At 38.9% G+C, this 16958-nt stretch overlaps 1 protein-coding gene across 2 annotated transcripts in view; it reads left to right on the top strand.

Annotated features, from left to right (window-relative positions):
- The window catches only part of dync1h1 (dynein, cytoplasmic 1, heavy chain 1), an 86461-nt gene that overhangs the window by 15185 nt on the left and 54318 nt on the right, over positions 1–16958 (top strand). For both annotated transcript variants that reach the window (XM_053509924.1, XM_053509925.1), the window contains exons 8-29: positions 10–1086; positions 1212–1391; positions 1517–1666; positions 1752–1898; positions 1969–2109; positions 3612–3788; positions 3892–4002; positions 4088–4207; positions 4293–4532; positions 4629–4784; positions 4876–4989; positions 5073–5183; positions 5280–5489; positions 5584–5730; positions 6562–6728; positions 6807–6980; positions 7061–7226; positions 7361–7549; positions 11820–12014; positions 13169–13451; positions 13606–13706; positions 14201–14360. In XM_053509924.1, coding sequence (XP_053365899.1) covers positions 10–1086; positions 1212–1391; positions 1517–1666; positions 1752–1898; positions 1969–2109; positions 3612–3788; positions 3892–4002; positions 4088–4207; positions 4293–4532; positions 4629–4784; positions 4876–4989; positions 5073–5183; positions 5280–5489; positions 5584–5730; positions 6562–6728; positions 6807–6980; positions 7061–7226; positions 7361–7549; positions 11820–12014; positions 13169–13451; positions 13606–13706; positions 14201–14360 — 4516 coding nt within the window. The remainder of the gene's footprint in view (positions 1–9; positions 1087–1211; positions 1392–1516; positions 1667–1751; positions 1899–1968; positions 2110–3611; positions 3789–3891; positions 4003–4087; positions 4208–4292; positions 4533–4628; positions 4785–4875; positions 4990–5072; positions 5184–5279; positions 5490–5583; positions 5731–6561; positions 6729–6806; positions 6981–7060; positions 7227–7360; positions 7550–11819; positions 12015–13168; positions 13452–13605; positions 13707–14200; positions 14361–16958) is intronic.

The raw sequence follows: 16958 nt of genomic DNA, 5'->3' as shown, positions 1-16958 counted from the left end.
TGCTTCTAGGTGTCTGCTCTCCCACAGCATGGTCAGAGTGAAACCGGAGAACCTCCTGACATAAAAGTGGCTGAAGTCCTCTTTGATGCTGCAGATGCTAATGCCATTGAAGAAGTTAACTTGGCTTATGAAAATGTAAAGGAGGTAGATGGATTGGATGTCTCAAAGGAGGGGATGGAGGCATGGGAAGCTGCAATGAAACGGTATGATGAGCGCATCGATCGTGTTGAGACTCGCATCACAGCCCGTCTTCGTGATCAACTGGGCACAGCAAAGAATGCCAATGAGATGTTTCGCATCTTTTCTCGCTTTAATGCTCTGTTTGTGCGTCCGCACATACGTGGAGCCATACGTGAGTACCAGACTCAACTAATCCAGCGAGTGAAGGATGACATAGAGTCATTGCATGACAAGTTTAAAGTGCAATACCCACAAAGCCAGTCTTGTAAGATGAGCCATGTGCGTGACCTTCCCCCAGTTTCAGGGTCCATTATCTGGGCCAAGCAGATTGACCGGCAACTGACAGCCTACATGAAACGTGTGGAAGATGTTCTGGGAAAAGGATGGGAGAATCACGTTGAAGGACTGAAGCTGAAGCAGGATGGGGACAGCTTCCGTGCCAAACTCAACACCCAAGAGATCTTTGATGACTGGGCTCGCAAAGTACAGCAGCGCAACCTTGGTGTTTCGGGACGCATCTTCACCATTGAAAGCAGTCGTGCTCGTGGACGCACTGGGACCATTCTGAAACTGAAAGTTAACTTTTTACCAGAGATCATCACACTGTCTAAGGAAGTCCGTAACCTGAAGTGGCTTAGTTTTCGTGTACCCCTGGCCATTGTTAACAAAGCACATCAAGCCAACCAACTCTACCCATTTGCCATCTCACTTATTGAGAGTGTGCGTACATATGAGCGCACTTGTGAAAAGGTTGAGGAGCGGATTTCTATTGCACCATTGGTGGCGGGTTTAAAGAGAGAGGTTCAAGCCCTGATTACTGAGGGTATTGCTTTAGTGTGGGAGTCTTATAAACTTGACCCCTATGTTCAGCGCCTGGCAGAAACTGTTTTCAATTTCCAAGAGAAGGTTTGTGTCTTCCTTTTAATTAATAACATCTTTTAAGAACAAGTCTTTTTGACTTTTTAAAAAACATTTTTTAATAAAACCAGAATAAAGCAAATGTGATATGTGCTCTCCTATTCTATCTCTAGGTGGATGACCTTCTGTTGATTGAGGAGAAAATTGACTTGGAGGTCCGCTCTCTTGAAACCTGCATGTATGACCATAAGACCTTCTCTGAGATCCTCAGCCGTGTCCAAAAGGCTGTTGATGACCTAAATCTACACTCATATTCTAACTTGCCGATTTGGGTCAGCAAACTGGACATTGAGGTAAGCTTTGTGTAAGCATCCCATAAAACATTTTTATAACATGGTCAAAAGTAATTAATTAAGATATACATACATACATACATACATACATACACACTTTATATATTATGATAATCATCCTGTAGATTGAGCGCATCCTAGGAGTACGTCTACAGGCTGGATTAAGGGCTTGGACACAGGTGCTGAGAGGACAAATGGAGGACAAAGCTGATGTGGACATGGACACTGAAGCGCCACAAGTCAGCCACAAGCCTGGAGGAGAACCAAAGATTAAGGTGGGGCATTTATTAAATTTTTTTCCCCCTAATTGCAGCTTTCTTAATATTACAATATAATCTCTTTCACATTTTCGTTGTACAGAATGTGGTCCACGAACTCAGGATTACAAACCAGGTTATATACCTAAACCCTCCCATTGAAGATTGTCGTTATAAACTCTATCAAGAAATGTTTACCTGGAAGATGGTCATTCTTTCTCTACCAAGGATACAAAGTCAAAGATATCAGGTTGGTATAATGATGGAACCTTTTAATCTTAGATATAGAACAACATGGTTGACTTTCTCCCTCTGAACAGGTTGGTGTCCATTTTGAGTTGTCTGAGGAGGAGAAGTTCTACAGGAATGCTTTGACTAGAATGCCTGATGGTCCAGCAGCACTAGAAGAGGCTTACAATGCTGTTAAGGAAAATGTTTCAGAGGTGGAGCAATATGTCAAGGTGAAGTGTATCCCTCTATTTATATTGACGTTTTCTTATATAAGAAATAGCCACTATGTGGCTTTAGACAGAATTTTGTATAGGGTTTAAAATTGTCCCAAATCTATCCAGTCTGTGCCAGTCAGCACATGTTTTGGCCAGTTGATATGCAAGTTGGCACAAAAAAATGTAAGTATTTTAGGGTTACAGACTTGAATTGTGGTAGACAACAGACTGAGAAATGATTTCTCCTGACATGAGTCGAAGTATATCAGATGTTTGATTTTTTATTTTTTTGATATTTTTTTTACCAGAAACTCTTTACAGTGGTCATTGACTTGACTAAGGAATGCATACCATTAATAGCCATTGAAAATGGAGAAGGCGGAATCATGGGCAGGATAATTGATTTATCATTCATAATTTTTTTTTATATTAAGTCAAAAAGTGAGAGAACCACTTGTTTATATTTGTTTGAAAAAACACTAAAAAAAAGGGTAATTGCACTTGTTCCAATTATGTTCTAAAATCAAAAATGCAAATCTCTTTTTTCCATTAAACACGAGTTTGAATGGAAATCTTCCTAGATTTCGTATGTGCATGTACATGGTTGACATTTTACCAATGAAAACTTAGTATCATCACTGTATTTTGTACTTTTGTGGAAGCTTTGCAATTTTTGTAATTATTTAAAAAATTTCCTATATAAATTGGTTAATGTATGTGCATTCCCCACGGAAGTTAGACTAATTATTGATGCTTGTTTAATTATTTTTTATTTTATGTGAAAACTATTTATAAAGCAAATCATTTTGTGAGAAAAATGCTTGAAAAAATGGTTGTTTAAACACAAGTTAATAAAACGTTTAGTTATCCAACCAGAAAATGATCACTGTGAAAAATACTTGCTAGACTAATTTATTATTATTATTTTATTATTATTGATCAATATTAGGTGCAACATTAGATTGCAACCCTAGTTTAACTGCCGTGAGGATTACATATTTGGCTTTCTTAAATGGCTTGAAAATGACAATGCTCTTCAGAATCTTCACAAATGAATTCTCCAAATATATATATATATTTTCTGCTACTTGAAAGTTTGCTCTTGCTTCTGTGAGGATTTGGTGTGTTAACTTGGGCTCAGTGGGATTGATGAGTTGTGTTGTCTATGATCTCTCAAATGATCTACCATTTTTGACTTAATAAAAAAAAATAATAATAATTTCCTAAGCCAGTTGGATAGTGTATACTGTCCCAGACTATTCTTTTGAGAGTATCTTGGGATTATGAAAGTATAATGTGTTCAGAGCCTTAGTGAAGTCATTTGTGTCATTGTTTGGTGTTAACCTGTATAACAACTTTTTAATACAAAATGTTCCATTTAATACTTACAGATCATCCTTTAAATTGCAGTGTGTCAGAATAATCTCAATGCATTTTTTTTTTTTTTTTTTTTAATCAAATTGTGCAGCCCTAGTTTGGAACGATACCATAATTATTTCTATGCCTCTTGATTTTAGGTTTGGCTGCAGTACCAGTGTTTATGGGATATGCAGCCTGAAAACATTTATAATCGCCTGGGGGAAGACCTGAATAAGTGGCAAGCTCTATTGGTGCAGATCCGCAAAGCAAGAGGAACCTTTGACAATGCTGAAACCAGGAAAGAATTTGGCCCAGTGATCATTGACTATGGCAAGGTAAACATATCCAAATCAATGGTTATAAAATACAACAGAATAAATCTTGTTATATTAAGGAACATAATTACTGAATTGTTTACTTTTACTCCTAACAATTTAGGTTCAATCTAAAGTGAACCTAAAGTATGACTCCTGGCATAAGGAAGTATTGAGCAAGTTTGGACAAATGCTAGGACAAAACATGCAAGACTTTCACTCTCAGATTTCCAAGGTACAAGAGGTTGTCTCCATTCTAAATAATAGTTTTTTATTAATTATGGGCTTCTTTATAATACTGTATTCGTTGTGCATTTCAGTCGCGTCAAGAGCTAGAGCAGCATTCTGTGGATACAGCCAGCACCTCTGATGCTGTAACCTTCATTACATATGTACAAGCTCTCAAACGAAAGATCAAACAGTTTGAAAAGCAAGTTGATGTATGTACCACCATAGACTTCACTCATCATATTTCATATTTATCTTCAGTGTGAAAATGACCTGACTTTTTTTTGTGCCCTATAGCTTTTCCGAAATGGGCAACGTCTTCTAGAGAAACAGCGCTTCCAATTCCCTCCCTCTTGGCTGTACATCGACAACATTGAAGGAGAATGGGGAGCTTTCAGTGACATAATGAAACGCAAGGATACCGCTATCCAGCAGCAAGTGGCTAACTTGCAGATGAAGATTGTCCAGGAAGATCGTGCTGTAGAAAATCGCACCTCAGATCTACTCACAGACTGGGAGAAAACCAAACCAGTTGCTGTAGGTTATGTAATTTAGAAAAAAATCATTTGCATGTCGTTTGCTGTTATATTGGCCGTTTTCTATGTTAGACATAAACATTTTCCAAATTTTTAGGGTAATCTCCGTCCAGAGGAAGCCCTACAGTCCCTCACCATATATGAAGGCAAGTTTGGGCGACTGAAGGATGATCGCGAAAAGTGTGCTAAAGCTAAGGAAGCATTGGAGTTGACGGACACTGGCCTGCTAAGTGGCAGTGAGGAGAGAGTACAGGTATTACCTTAATAGCCGCATGCTGCTTGTTTTATATTCTTTGGTTTTGCATAGTTCCACTACACACTGGAAAACTTTGTGGTTCTTGTAGGTTGCAATGGAGGAATTGCAAGATCTGAAGGGTGTATGGTCAGAGCTATCCAAAGTCTGGGAGCAAATTGATCAAATGAAAGAACAGCCTTGGGTGTCTGTGCAACCCCGCAAGGTAATATTGTCTAATTTACTAACCACCTTACATTAATTGGTAGTCTGTTTCTTGTTATTCTAATTCTTTCTTAATATCTGTAGCTGCGTCAAAGTTTGGATGCCCTTCTCAACCAACTGAAGAACTTTCCAGCACGTCTTAGACAGTACGCCTCATATGAATATGTACAAAGACTTCTCAAAGGCTATATGAAGGTTTGCAAGCACTGATAGATTTAAATCCATATGTAAAGATCTTGTATATATGATAGCTTTTAGAAGACTTACCAAAATGTTTAAATGCATCCACAGGTGAACATGTTGGTGATTGAGCTTAAATCAGAGGCTCTGAAAGACCGTCACTGGAAGCAACTAATGAAGCGTCTGCATGTTACCTGGGTCCTGTCTGAGCTGACACTTGGACAGATCTGGGATGTGGACCTTCAGAAGAATGAAATGGTGGTGAAAGATGTACTGCTGGTGGCGCAGGGAGAAATGGCCCTCGAAGAGTTTCTCAAACAGGTCTTGAGTCCCTAACATTTCTGTAGTTTAATAACTAAAAAATAAAAAGTTTTTGCTTAGAATTTATTTAACAAATGTTCTCTATAAACTTTAGATTCGAGAAGTCTGGAACTCCTATGAGCTTGACTTGGTCAACTATCAAAACAAGTGCCGTCTAATCCGGGGTTGGGATGACCTATTCAATAAAGTCAAGGAACATATAAACAGTGTGTCTGCCATGAAGCTATCTCCATACTACAAGGTGGAAAGATGTGTTTTTTTTTTTTTTCTTTTTCTTTTTTTTAAAACCTTTTCTTTTTTCCCCCTAAACCTCTAAAATTTGTTAAGGGAGTGTGTTGTGGTGTCTGATACTAGGACATTAGCATTGGATACAGTTGGTGTTGTGATTTGTAGGCTGGGGCCTCCATAGATTAGGCTTGTTTGTCTGGCACATCCAATATTGTCTGGCACATTCAATATCCAATGCTTGATTGGATATGAGAATTTGGATGGCAGGTCAATAACTTCTTAATACTTTGTCTGCTAAGCCCTGTGTTAGTGTTTTTGTATCTTTCTGTCATGGCCAGCATTGTCTTTGGCCCTCCTTCACTTTTCTATAAGATCAGGCTGTGCAGTTTGGCCTTTGGTCCCTGTGGGTGTACATAGGCCTTAGTTGCCTGTCATACTGTTTACAATGTACATATAATTGATAAATTTGTTAAAACTCACTTAGCAGTGGTGTTTGTTAGTGCTGATCAGTGAATTTTACATTTAAGAGATATTGTTTAATGTTAATATAGTGTTTAAATCAATAAAATTTGCCCTCACACCAGATAATGGATCCAGAAAACAAAAATGTGTCCATTAACATATACATTTTAATCATTTAAATTATTTTGTGTAGATTTAAAATGGCTGTGAAATAGTTACAAATGTAAGCACACAGTACTGTATTTGGATAATAATCTAGCATTTTAAATATAGAAATGAATATGCAATTTAGAAACATCCCAAATTGGATAGGAGAAACAAAAGTTAGAGAAGGAATACAAATTTTGTCTTCTATTAATTAATTAATTTATTTTATTTGTAGGTGTTTGAAGAAGATGCCCTAAGCTGGGAGGATAAGCTTAACCGCATCATGGCACTGTTTGATGTCTGGATAGATGTGCAGAGACGCTGGGTCTACCTGGAGGGCATTTTTACTGGCAGCGCAGACATCAAACATCTTCTTCCTGTAGAAACACAGCGCTTCCAAAGGTGAACAGATCTTAACACATCAGTGTTGTGCAGTTTTGTTTACTGAAGTAACTTAACTAATTGTGGTGTTATATTTAGCATTAGCACAGAGTTCCTGGCTTTGATGAAGAAGGTGACAAAGTCTCCTTTGGTTATGGATGTCCTGAACATCCAGGGTGTTCAGAGGTCTTTGGAAAGGCTGGCAGACCTCTTGGGGAAAATCCAGAAGGCGCTAGGAGAATATCTTGAAAGAGAACGCTCATCTTTCCCCAGGTTGCGTGTACCTTAAATATGCCTTTGTCTGACTCGAAGTCTTTTTATAAGAGTGTGTAACTAGGGTGTTGTCCTTTTAGGTTCTATTTTGTTGGTGATGAGGACCTACTTGAGATTATTGGAAACAGCAAAAATGTGGCCAAACTGCAAAAACACTTTAAAAAGATGTTTGCTGGAGTGGCCAGCATTCTCCTGAATGATGATAACACTGAGGTCCTGGGTATCTCCTCACGTGAGGGAGAAGAGGTAAAAAAAAAAAAAAAAGATAAATTGTTGTTCTCCAACATGAAATGTTTTTTTTTCCCCAACAAAATTATTTTGATAGCAAAAACTTTTAGATATTAAGTTCTTATTCTTTACTAAACTTTGACATATTCTAGGTCCTCTACAAGACTCCCGTTTCTATCACAGAGCACCCAAAGATTAATGAGTGGCTAACACTTGTTGAGAAGGAGATGCGGGTAACTCTGGCTAAATTGCTGGCTGAAGCGGTCACTGAAGTGGGGGCCTTTAACAAAGGCACTGCTATTGATCTTGGAACCTACATCAACTGGATTGACCGATATCAGGTAACTGTAGGGTAACAAACATTTAGTCATTGTTTATCATTAACTGTTTAGTTTGATGTACAAGTTCCTGAAAATGATGGAAAAATCAAGGAATTCGGTAATCACATTTTCCAAATTTGGAAAAGTTAAGGAACATGAAAAATATCAAAGCTTTGGAAAAGTATTGGTATTTTTTTATTTTTTTTATTTTTTAAATCTACATTTAGGGTTTTAATTAAAATCACTTTTATGTTTGCATGTAATGAGGTTTGTGATCGAACTTGGTGTTTTTCCACTGTCCAACTTCAACATCTTAACAGGCAACAAACAGGAGAGTTCAATGTAATCTGTTCGGATAGACCTACAGTAGGTAGCCAATTGGAATGGTTATTACCGTCGGACTCACCGCCGCGTAAAAACGACTGTGGCCAAAATAAATCAGTTGCATTTTTTTTTTTTTTTTTTTTTTAGTCCTGTCCAATTCTTTTTCCCCGATTTTCTCCCCAATCTAGTCGTGGCCAATTACTCTTTGTCACTAGGAGGCTCCCACACACATCAAGGCTACTACAACCACTCAGTCGGGAGGACGAAAGCCGACCGCATCTTTTAGAACTGCTCGCTCACGCACTGTTAGGGGCGGAGTAACACACTCGGAGGAAAGCACTAGCCGCAAGCTCACAGACGCCCCTGATTGGCCGTAGAGCCGTGACTAATGTGGGAGCACAAGTACCTCTCATCCCTCTCCCCTGAGAGAGCTCGGCCAATCAGCTCTCTCTGTGCCTCTGGCTGTGAGAGGAAAACAGCATCACCCGGGGTTCGAACCAGCAATCCCCGGATGATAGGGCGAGCGCTTTACCACTGCGCCACTCGGAGGCTTCAGTTGCATTTCAAAGTAATTTCCACATGAGTACTTTACACAACGAACATGAAAAATCTGAACCAGAGCTATTGATATGTACTGTACAATAATGAGTAAAAAAAAAAACATTGGTTAAATGTTGTTTAGATAAAGTTCACTAGCTGACAATTTTATTTGTACAAAGTATAAACTGTTATATAGCGTATCTCTGTATCTGTTTATCGTTATTTAGGTTCTGGGTTATTTCAGGTACTTTAAACACATTGTTGGGTTGCTCATGTTGAGATGTAGTGGGTCATTTACAAATGAACACCTGGCTGGATTATTTTGACCCAACAACTGGTTTATTCATTATTCTCTCGTTTCTTCAAATGGCAGCTTGCAAAATTTTCGAAATATTACTGTTATTGTATTACAGGTGTCATTTTAAGAGTTGTTTAGGCAAGAATTTTGTGTGAGTACAGCTCAAAACCTCCATCAGTTATTAAAGATAGCGCCGGAAAAAAGTCCTAGCGATTTCTGAGCTTCAGGAAATATTCCGGCGCTCTGCGCATAACACCGGGCCAACTCATGTCGGAAAGAATTTATAAACGTTTTCTAAACGTGGGCTGTTGTTTTTTTACTCATAATATTTGTTAATTAAATTTAAATGATGTTTGGGCTTAGGACTTCGATTTGGCATCGTGATCTCCCTCTTTAATTCCCTACGAAGTCTAATCAGCGCTCAACGACACGCATAAAGTTTTCCAGAGCGCACCGGCAGAAGTAGACTAATAATTATGAAAGTGTTGGGAAAAACAGCAAGGAGACTGACTCTGGCCATTTTGATAAATTAGTGATGTGTGATCATGGTAATCATGTCATCTCGTCGTCTCCGCAGCAGTGGATGCGCCAAAAAAATCCACTTTTTATACGAATTACATTGTCTACATTTTTTCCATTAGTTTGTATAAAACTAGACATTACGCTTTTTATAAGTATATATTTTTCACGTCTGTAAGGCGAGTATACACGGGGTTTCGGTGCATTTTTTGACGCGCTTAAGTTCACCAAAAACAATACAGAACAGTGCACCTTGTTTGCTTTTAAACATTTACAAAATCATAAAGTTTTTTTTGTTATTGTCAGTGGGCTTAAATAAAAGTTAAGTCTTATAATAGCCATGTAGTCTTATATAGTTTTATGATATAGTTTTTGCACATTAATCCGAGTCCTCATCTGTTAAATTTTTTAGGACAACAGTTTTTTCAGCCTGTCACAGTGTGCACCCAAATTAATATTGCTCCTCGCTTACTAGTTAGGCGTCCTCACCTTCAGATATGCGAAGGAGCGGGGCCGCGGAATTAGGCACGGCTGGTGACCTATCCTTGCTAATGATGCTATAAAATACTCGGGGTCTGTTAAGTTACAGTAAATTTTACTACGCGATGTAAGTGCGACGCACGTGCAACAACGCGGAAGTGCGGCATGCAAGCGAAAGAAGCGAGAGCTGGGAGGGGCTGATCCGGTCATCCGCGTAGAGCAGAGTCAGCGCGAGCGGCGGAGTAACACACTCGGAGGAAAGCGCTAGCCACTCCTTCCGCATGCGCGAGCTCACAGATGCCCCTGATTGGCTGCAGAGCCGTGATTAATGTGGGAGTGCAAGTACCTCTCATCCCTCCCCCCTGAGAAAGCTCGGCCAATCAGCTCTTTGTGCCTCCGGAGGCACAAAGAGAGCTGTGAGAGGAAAACGGCATCACCCGGGGTTCGAACCAGCGATCTCAGGATAATAGGGCGAGGACTTTACCACTGCACCACTCGGAGGCCAGCGGGCCACTGCCAACCCCTGCATGTGCACATTCCTTCCTTTCCATCCTCACTCCTTTAAACCTTTCCTTTCCATTTTTTCCCATAAGACCTCGCCTCAAGTCCGTGCGAGCCCGTGCACTTACCTGTTACACGGTCCAAATGTAGTCAACAATATTTAAAAAACCTTTTATTGTACTTGTATTAATGTTATTTTTAAGTAAATTAAACAATAATAGCTAAAATAGTAAAATCAATAGTTAAAATATTAACATTATTAATATTAACATGGGGAACGTTTGATGTCATGTGGGCATTATAGGATTTGTATTGAAAACTTCTAACTAAAAAGTGGCAGCTGTATGGATATGGTGGGTATGTTGTGGTCCTTAATGAGTAAGTAAAAACTTTAGCTTAGATGTTAAAAGAAAAGCAGCGGACAACCCTCTTCATGCTGCTGTTTAACAGCTACTCTTCTTAAAAGCAGGTTATTTTACTCTGTGGCTTTTACACACTTATCAGTAAGAGCACAGAGTTGAGTGCAGCTGTCCTCAGGCATACGCACAGGCATATCAACTTCACTTTTTCCCCAATGATCATCTTAAATTAATAAGAAAAATAAATGGAACAATTTACTTTATTTGAATATAAAAGTTAAACGTTCATATTTGCATAAAAAAAAAAATCAAGTGTAAAGAGTATGAAGTGCTAAGCCAAATTATACAACACACACACACGTATATAAAACTAATCCCTAACCCTAACACACACACACACGTATATAAAAACACACATAGCCGACACAGTGTCAAATATCGGTTCCGCGCTCGGGCACACCGCGATGAGGAAGAAAATAGATTTTTAGCCCATGTTTTGACAATTTCTTTTGCTTTACTCACGCGCGCACACATGTGCTATAAAAAACAGTACACGGCTGTACACATGTGCTTGCGAACACAAAATAAAATGTTTTACACACACACAGGGTCACAGTGTTATAGTAAACAGTACACTTGTGCACGGGTGTTGATTATACCAGTAAGAGATGAGCACTAAGACCCAGCAGAGGAGACGATTCCGCAGTGCAAGAGAAAAACCGTTGGCTCAGTTGTGATCACGTGACGCTCAGCGTCAAAACAAAAAGCGCATGCGTAAATTATGATGCTCAATGCTCGTAAACCAAGACAATGCTAGTTTTTCAAGTCAAAATTTATTTAAAATCTTTGCTCGTCTTGCGGAACACTCGTAAACCATGTTACTCGTAGTCCGAGGTTCCACCGTATTGATAAGTATGATTTTTTTTTTTAAAGACTAAACTTACAGACTTGATGGTCCTTTATTACTAAATGCTAACATGAGCTCAACCATGGAATTATATGCACCACACAGGAAGTATGTGAAGTAACCTTATTTTGCATCCAGTTTCAGCTTAGCAATTTAAACTGTTTAAATCATGCCACAGCATAAAAATTGTCATTAACTGAGATGTTTCTTAAAAACATTTTTGTTTTAAAACCTTCCAAAAGTAAGTTGCCAATTGTAGTTTTCTTAATTTCATAAACCAACGTAAAACAACAATCATATCGTTTAGTTTTTTTTTTTTTTTTTTTTTACTAAAAATGCATCTTTTTCCTTACTCTAATTTAGGCCCAGTTGGTAGTTCTCTCCACCCAGATTGACTGGTCTGAAAATGTGGAGACAGCTCTGACTACCATTGCTGGTGGTGACGACATGGCTCCCCTGCAGGCTGTGCTAACAAATGTGGAAGCCACACTGAACCTGCTAGCTGACACAGTGCTGATGGAGCAGCCTCCTATCCGCAGGAAGAAGCTGGAGCATCTGGTACGATTGTTTAAAGTCCTTTTGCAGACAATGTGCGAGTTGACAGGTGATAATCATTTCCAGAGTGTTATTCCACATTTTTGACACTTAAATATGCAGATGGTATTAGTTTGTGGTTCTATGCCTTGTTTTGACTAATTGACGGCTGAGTTTGATGTATGCAGTCAAATTTTAGACCGCAAGCATAATTAGTTCCAGAAGCATGCTTGTATATCGAAGTGGGTTTCCCCATAAGAAATAATAAACACTCAAATTATTATTTTTTCCACAGCCCAAAATATTCATATAAAAATGATTGATTCAAAAAGTAAAAATAAAAACAAATGAATCAGCAATTTACCTTTGAAAAGTATCATGGCTGAAGTAAGAAGAGAGGGTGGGGGGCTATTGTGTAGGACGACATTCTTTCACACACAAAAATGTGACGTTGCATTGTCATTAAACAGAATGATCTCTCTGACTGCTACAAGCTTTTTTTAACTTTTTTCTTTATCAGGGCTGTTGTTGCTGTACAGTTACTAAAAAAAACACTTACTACACTTGGAGACAAAATTAAAAAAAGGTTTATGCGCGTGCGCCCACACACGTGGTCACAATGATGAGTGCATGCATCTTGACAAAGTGCATGTGCACTACATGTAATGCAAGACCCCGCTCATTTATTAATTTAAAGTTTATTTAAAAAATATTGCTTGTCTTGCAAAACACTCACAGACCAAGTTACTAGCTTGCTATCCAAGGTTCCACTGTATTGTTTTACTAAAGCTGCATTATACAAATATTTTTTTTGCCACTTGTTTATCATGGTTTCATATATTTCTGTTCTCTATTTAATAAGATTTGTCAAATTTAAGCATGAAAGTTTTATATTTTTCCTCAAGTCGCTTTGTTCCATTAAAACAAGAGTCAGGCATGTGCTCTCTTAGCAAATTTAACAAATTTCAAGCCAATAAATAGTAAATGACTTGTATTTTCTGTTTTAAATATAACTAATGTATTTTATCTATTGTATTAATAATCCATTATGTTATATCAGAGGGTAGGCATGTGTGGATGTCTTGCATTTTCTTACCCTTACATATTACACTTTGTAATGCAAAGTCATATAATGCACTGTGAAGGTTCTTGGTGAAGTTTACATTTTCTGTGTTTAGATCACGGAGCTTGTGCACCAAAGGGATGTGACTAGAACCCTAATCAAGAACAAGATTAACAACTCCAAATCCTTTGAATGGCTGAGCCAGATGCGCTTCTACTTTGACCCCAAGCAGACCGATGTACTGCAGCAGCTCTCTATTCAGATGGCAAATGCCAAGTTCAACTACGGTTTTGAGTATCTAGGTGTGCAGGAGAAACTGGTGCAGACACCACTCACAGACAGGTGTTATCTAACTATGACTCAGGCTCTGGAGGCTCGTTTGGGAGGATCTCCATTTGGTTAGTCCAACAAATATTGTCTCTTTTTCTTTCATTGCATCAATAACCTTAACTTATTGTCCAACTGCAACGTTATGCAGCAGTATTTCTAATGTTTGATGAAATCACATGTATTTAAATGTATGACATTAACTGACTTTCTTTTGTCCACCAGGTCCTGCGGGGACAGGAAAGACAGAGTCTGTCAAGGCTCTTGGCCACCAACTTGGACGCTTTGTCCTGGTCTTTAATTGTGACGAGACCTTTGATTTCCAGGTACAGTGGGCACTATGTATAATGGTCTTTTTAAAAAAAAAAACAATTAGATTTTTCATGACCATGGAATGTGTTTAAGAAGGGAAGCTATTCACTTAAGTTGGGGTTAATAGCTGCCTGCAGAAACACATATGCAGTAATTATTGCATCACTGCAGTAATTATTAAAGTAAAACCTGTTTATTTATTTAAATCTAAGCACTTTTCATATTTCATAGATGAAATGTGGCAGAAAAGCCAAGCCAGTGTGTAGTTTTACATATAAAAATTTAGTTAATAGTTTTAGCACAAAACTATCCTGTAATTAAAAAGGTACAAATAGAGGTGTGCCTTCACTTTTCAGTACTGTTTCACCATTCTTTATTCTTGCTCCTTGCTGAATTTATAAAGCTTCTAAAGCCAACATCATATAACCTAGTAGCTAATGGTAATATGAACTGCCATTTGCTGGAAGTATGGGATACTCAAATGACACTCTTTTGTCTGTCTTGTTAGGCCATGGGTCGCATTTTTGTCGGCCTGTGTCAGGTTGGTGCCTGGGGCTGCTTTGATGAGTTTAATCGACTAGAAGAGAGGATGCTGTCAGCTGTTTCCCAGCAAGTTCAATATATCCAGGTGGCCCTGAGGGAGCATAGCAACCCCAATCGTGATCGCAGTATGTATTTAAGATATTACTTGCTGAACTTTATAAAAATGTAAATGGTAGGGATGCACCGAAATTTCGGCCGCCGAAAATTTTCGGCCGAAATAGCATTATTGGTTTCAGCCGAAACGTAAGAAAGCGCAGAAAATAAAAGCCGAAATTGTCGCCACGCTTTCCCATCCTCCCGTCTCGTTCACGCTGTCATTACGCATCAAACACGGAGTATGTCGGCGGTTTGGAAGCACTTCAAAGTTTCAGATGAGGAAATTATGCTTAATTAATTTGTAGTTTTTTTAATACAAACAAAAAGAAAATATTTTAAACATGTTTTTTAATGAAGCCATTTTCGGTTTCGGTATCGGTTTTCGGCCAAGTGCATCCAAAAATTTCGGTTTCGTTTTCGGCCCAGAAATTTTATTTCGGTGCGTCCCTAGTAAATAGAATATGTGCATGTAATTTAGCTTCAAATGCACAATAATGTAGGGCTTTGTGATTAATTTATGTTTGCATTTAATTGTAATTTTGGTAATGATTATTAAAACAAGGTAATGAAGATCAAGAATTACTGAACTTCCCTCTGTTCAGGTTCTGTCTCTGCGCTTGCTAGGGTTTGCTAGATAACACTAAACAATGCTGAAATTTCAAGATAAAACTAAATTCCACCATAGTATGATGAAAAAAAAAAATTTAAAATACAGGCCAAATATCAATGCTAAAACGTAAACTCACTGTCAGCCAGGCTGTAGCATTTGTCTTTTTCTCTCTTTACTTATATTCTTTTTATATTTTAAGCTCAAGGAACTCAGTGCTGTGTGTGTGTGTGTGTGTGTGTGTGTGTGTGTGTATTTATTTATACACAGGTCCTTCTCAAAAAATTAGCATATTGTGATGAAGTTCATTATTTTCTGTAATGTACGGATAAACATTAGACTTTCATATATTTTAGATTCATTACACACAGCTGAAGTAGTTCAAGCCTTTTAATTATTTTAATATTGATGATTTTGGCATACAGCTCATGAAAACCCAAAATTCCTACCTAAAAAAATTAGCATATCATGAAAAGGTTCTCTAAACGAGCTATTAACCTAATCATCTGAATCAACTAATTAACTTTAAACACCTGCAAAAGATTCCTGAGGCTTTTAAAAACTCCCAGCCAGGTTTATTACCTAACACCGCAATCATGGGTAAGACTGCCGACCTGACTGCTGTCCAGAAGGCCATCATTGACACCCTCAAGCAAGAGGGTAAGATACAGAAAGAAATTTCTGAACGAATAGGCTGTTCCCAGAGCGCTGTATCAAGGCACCTCAGTGGGAAGTCTGTGGGAAGGAAAAAGTGTGGCAGAAAACGCTGCACAACGAGAAGAGGTGACCGAACCCTGAGGAAGATTATGGAGAAGGACCTATTCCAGACCTTGGGGGACCTGCGGAAGCAGTGGACTGAGTCTGGAGTAGAAACATCCAGAGCCACCGTGTACAGGCGTGTGCAGGAAATGGGGCTACAGGTGCCGCATTCCCCAGGTCAAGCCACTTTTGAACCAGAAACAGCAGCAGAAGCGCCTGACCTGGGCTACAGAGAAGCAGCACTGGACTGTTGCTCAGTGGTCCAAAGTACTTTTATCGGATGAAAGCAAATTTTGCATTTCATTCGGAAATCAAGGTGCCAGAGTCTGGAGGAAGACTGGGGAGAGGGAAATGCCAAAAAGTCCAGTGTCAAGTACCCACAGTCAGTGATGGTCTGGGGTGCCATGTCAGCTGCTGGTGTTGGTCCACTGTGTTTTATCAAGGGCAGGGTCAATGCAGCTAGCTATCAGGAGATTTTGAAGCACTTCATGCTCCCATCTGCTGAAAAGCTTTATGGAGATGAAGATTTCATTTTTCAGCACGGCCTGGCACCTGCTCACAGTGCCAAAACCACTGGTAAATGGTTTACTGACCATGGTATTACTGTGCTCAATTGGCCTGCCAACTCTCCTGACCTAAACCCCATGGAGAATCTGTGGGATATTGTGAAGAGAAAGTTGAGAGACGCAAGACCCAACACTCTGGATGAGCTTAAAGCCGCTATCGAAGCATCCTGAGCCTCCATAACACCTCAGCAGTGCCACAGGCTGATTGCCTCCATGCCACGCCGCATTGAAGCAGTCATTTCTGCAAAAGGATTCCCGACCAAGTATTAAGTCCATAACTGAACATAATTATTTGAAGGTTGACTTTTTTGTATTAAAAACACTTTTCTTTTATTGGTCGGATGAAATATGCCAATTTTTTGAGATAGGAATTTCTCAGTTCTGGTTATTCTAGCAAAATGTGAGGACTTGGTAATGTGCAAGCTGCAGACCGTATATATAATACTATTTATAAAATAAATACTTATAAAAATGGAAAAATAAATAATCTATATATATAATATTATTAATGTATAATAATAAATAAACAAACGTCAAAGGCCTGGTAGACCTGATTGGCCGAGCTCTCTGAGAGGGAGGGATGAGAAGTACTTTGCGCGCTCACACCAATTACGGCTCTACAGCCAGTCAGAGGCGTCTGTGGGCTCACTAAAGTGCAAGGAGTGGATAGTACTGTCCCCTGAGTGTGTTACACT

The sequence above is a fragment of the Clarias gariepinus genome, chromosome 13, assembly GCF_024256425.1.
Source record: "Clarias gariepinus isolate MV-2021 ecotype Netherlands chromosome 13, CGAR_prim_01v2, whole genome shotgun sequence".
NCBI classification, from domain to species: Eukaryota; Metazoa; Chordata; class Actinopteri; order Siluriformes; family Clariidae; genus Clarias; species Clarias gariepinus.
The sequence above is the reverse complement of the archived record's forward strand: the minus strand, read 5'-3'. Positions and strand labels throughout refer to the sequence as shown.